The sequence below is a fragment of the Anopheles cruzii genome, unplaced genomic scaffold, assembly GCF_943734635.1.
Source record: "Anopheles cruzii unplaced genomic scaffold, idAnoCruzAS_RS32_06 scaffold02492_ctg1, whole genome shotgun sequence".
NCBI lineage: Eukaryota > Metazoa > Arthropoda > Insecta > Diptera > Culicidae > Anopheles > Anopheles cruzii.
The window spans coordinates 1-3138 of NW_026456077.1; the positions used below are offsets into that span (position 1 = coordinate 1).

The 3138-nt window shown below is 48.2% G+C and overlaps 1 protein-coding gene across 1 annotated transcript; it reads left to right on the forward strand.

Annotated features, from left to right (window-relative positions):
• Positions 1 to 1775: 1775 nt before the first annotated feature.
• LOC128276799 (uncharacterized) lies at positions 1776 to 2440 on the forward strand (the record flags this gene model as incomplete). The annotated part of the gene is made up of 1 exon (XM_053015259.1): positions 1776 to 2440. A coding segment is annotated over exon 1 (665 nt), but the record flags the coding sequence as incomplete, so codon positions are not given.
• Positions 2441 to 3138: the final 698 nt, after the last annotated feature.

Here is a 3138-nt window from a genome sequence, read left to right on the forward strand (position 1 = left end):
AGCGCTATCAACACTTGGCAGATGTACCTGTGTCAAACGCGACAGGAAGACCAACACTACTGATCGGGTTGGACAATTTGGACTTGTTTGCGCCGGTGGAATCGAGAGTGGGTGCAGTGGGTGAACCAATCGGCGTACGATCGCGCCTTGGATGGACAATCTACGGCCCGGAAAAGCGAAAGCAGACGGTTCACAGCTATCTTCACCTGCACACTACGTCAGCAGTTAGTAACCAAGAACTGCATGATGCGATCAGACAACAGTATATCGTGGAAGACGTACCTGCGACAATCGTAATGCCCGAGCCTGCAGAGGAGAAACGTGCTAGAGAGATCCTCGAGACCACGACGGTAAGGGTAGGCGAGCGATTCGAGACGGGACTAACGTGGCGAAACGATACGCGAAGCTTCCCTGATAGCTATCCTATGGCGGTGAAACGAATGGGATCACTCGAGCGCAAGTTGGAAAGAAACCCAACGCTGAAGCTGAAAGTTGAACAACAAATCAGTGACTATCAAGTTAAAGGATATGCGCACAAGATTACGGGAAAGGAGTTACAAGAAACCCCTAGTTCGGATGTTTGGTATCTACCATTGAACGTGGTTGTAAATCCAAAGAAACCCGGAAAAGTACGTTTAGTTTGGGACGCAGCAGCCACTGTGAATGGTGTTTCGTTAAATAGTGAACTGCTAAAAGGACCCGATATGCTTATACCACTGCCAAAGATAGTGAGTGGTTTTCGGGAGGGTCCAGTAGCATTCGGAGCGGACATCCAAGAAATGTTCCACCAATTAAGAATTCGGAACCCGGATAAACAAGCGCAAAGGTTTCTATTCGGATCTGATGAGCGAGGTCAACCACAGAAGTACGTCATGGATGTAGCTACTTTCGGAGCGACCTGCTCCCCCTACTCGGCTCAGTTCGTGAAAAATCTAACTGCACTAGAGTATGCGAAAAGGTTCCCAGAAGCATCCAATGCTGTCATCAACAAACATTACGTCGATGATTATCAAGACAGCGTCTGGGTTAGAGGACCAGCATTTCTGTATAGAAGGGAAGAAAAGTGGCCTGTAAAAGACTTACCGCCAGCTAACACAACCGAAGAGCTGCGGGCCCATCTGCTGCTGCATGAAGTGAAAGTGTTGGAGACAGTTGTGGACGTACATAGGATCTCTAAGTGGACAGTGTTAGTACGAACAATGGCGTGTGTGTACCGATTTATTTCCAACTGTAAGCGGAAGGTGCAAGGTCTGCCAATCGAAACAGTCAAAGCGACAAGCAGACAGTGTAAAGTTATTAAAGACAAACATGTTTCGTTAGTACGCACACCGCTGCAACAGGAAGAGTACGAGAAGGCTGAACGACTGCTGATTGAAGTTGCTCAAAGTGAGTGTTTTGCGGATGAAGTTAAAATACTGAGAAGGAATAAAGATCGTCCTTCCAGTCAGTGGATGGTGATTGATCGGTCCAGCCCGCTTTATAAACTGTCACCATTATTGGATGAGCATGATCTAGTGCGTATGGAGGGAAGAATAGAAAGGGCAAAATTCCTCCCCTTTGATCTTCGGTTTCCCGTGATCCTACCTGCTGAACACAAGATAACGGAAATGATAGTCCAGCACTATCATGAAAAGTGTGGACATGGGTATAGACAAACTGTAAAGAACGTGCTGAGGCAGTTGTATTATATACCAAGTGTGGACGCACTAGTGAGAAAAGTATCATCTGCTTGTGTGTGGTGTCGGGTACATCGCTGCCGACCGAAAGTCCCGCGCATGGCCCCTTTGTTGGAGCAAAGGCTCACACCCTACCTACGACCGTTCAGCTACGTAGGCCTGGACTATCTTGGGCCGTACCATGTGACGATCGGCCGGCGTACGGAGAAACGTTGGGTGGCGTTATTCACCTGCTTAGTGACACGAGCTATTCATCTGGAGACGGCACACGGCCTGACAACCCAGTCATGTTTGATGGCAATCCATCGATTCATCGGCCGTCGTGGTTGGCCTTCGGAGATATTCTCTGACAACGGAACGAACCTACGAGGGGCCAGCAAGGAGATAGCGAATACGGTGCGCGAGATCGGTGCGGACTGTGCCGATGAGATGACCAACGCCCGTACCCGATGGACGTTCAACCCTCCCGCTGCTCCACACATGGGTGGCGTATGGGAACGTCTAGTTCGCTCGGTGAAGGAGGTGCTCGCGGTTATGGACGACGGAAAGCAGCTGACTGATGAGATCCTGCAGACAGCCTTGGTAGAAGCTGAGGACATCATCAACTCACGCCCGCTCATCTATAACTCGCAGCAGTCGGAAGATGCCGAAGCCCTCACACCAAATCATTTCCTGCGCGGGGTGTCGCCGAATCAGCCGAATGAGATCCTCCCTGCCCCACCCCTGGACGTAGCCCTACGCGATGCTTTCCAACGATCTCAACAGTTAGGAAGGGCTCTGTGGGAACGTTGGATACGGGAATATGTTCCAACTCTGAACATAAGAAATAAATGGTTTAACGAAACCAGACCTCTTCAGACGGGAGAACTCGTATTTCTAGTAGAAGGAGAAAAAAGAAAATGTTGGGTACGAGGGATAGTTGAAGAATTAATTGTCTCTAAGGATGGTCGCATCAGGCAAGCCTGGGTGCGTACTAAAACAGGTAGTTTCAGAAGAGCGGTGGCGAAGTTAGCAAGACTAGAAATATCTAAAGGTAACTCTGTTCCAATTGATCCCGGTACAGAGTTACGGGCCGGGGAATGTTGCGACGAGAATTCAGCGAACACATAGAATGTTGCGACGATAATTCGGGGATAATAAAATGTAAATAAAATGTTGCAACGAGAATTCGGGGAACACATACAATGTTGCAACTAGCATTCTAGGAAAGCGTATGCGGAAGTGAAAATTCCTGGAATCTAGGTTGACAACAAAGTAGTAGACCAAAAGACAGGGGGCGCAAAAACCCGAGGATATATATTGAAGGTGAGGGAGAAAATGATTCAGTAGCGATCTGGAAGTGAACTTGGAAGGAGAGAAAGCCGTGAAATAAAGTTGTAAACGTGCGTTCGTGTATTTAAGAAGAAATAACGAAGCCGATTGGCAAAACTGTTTTTACGTGTATTATTTGTTGATCGCGACT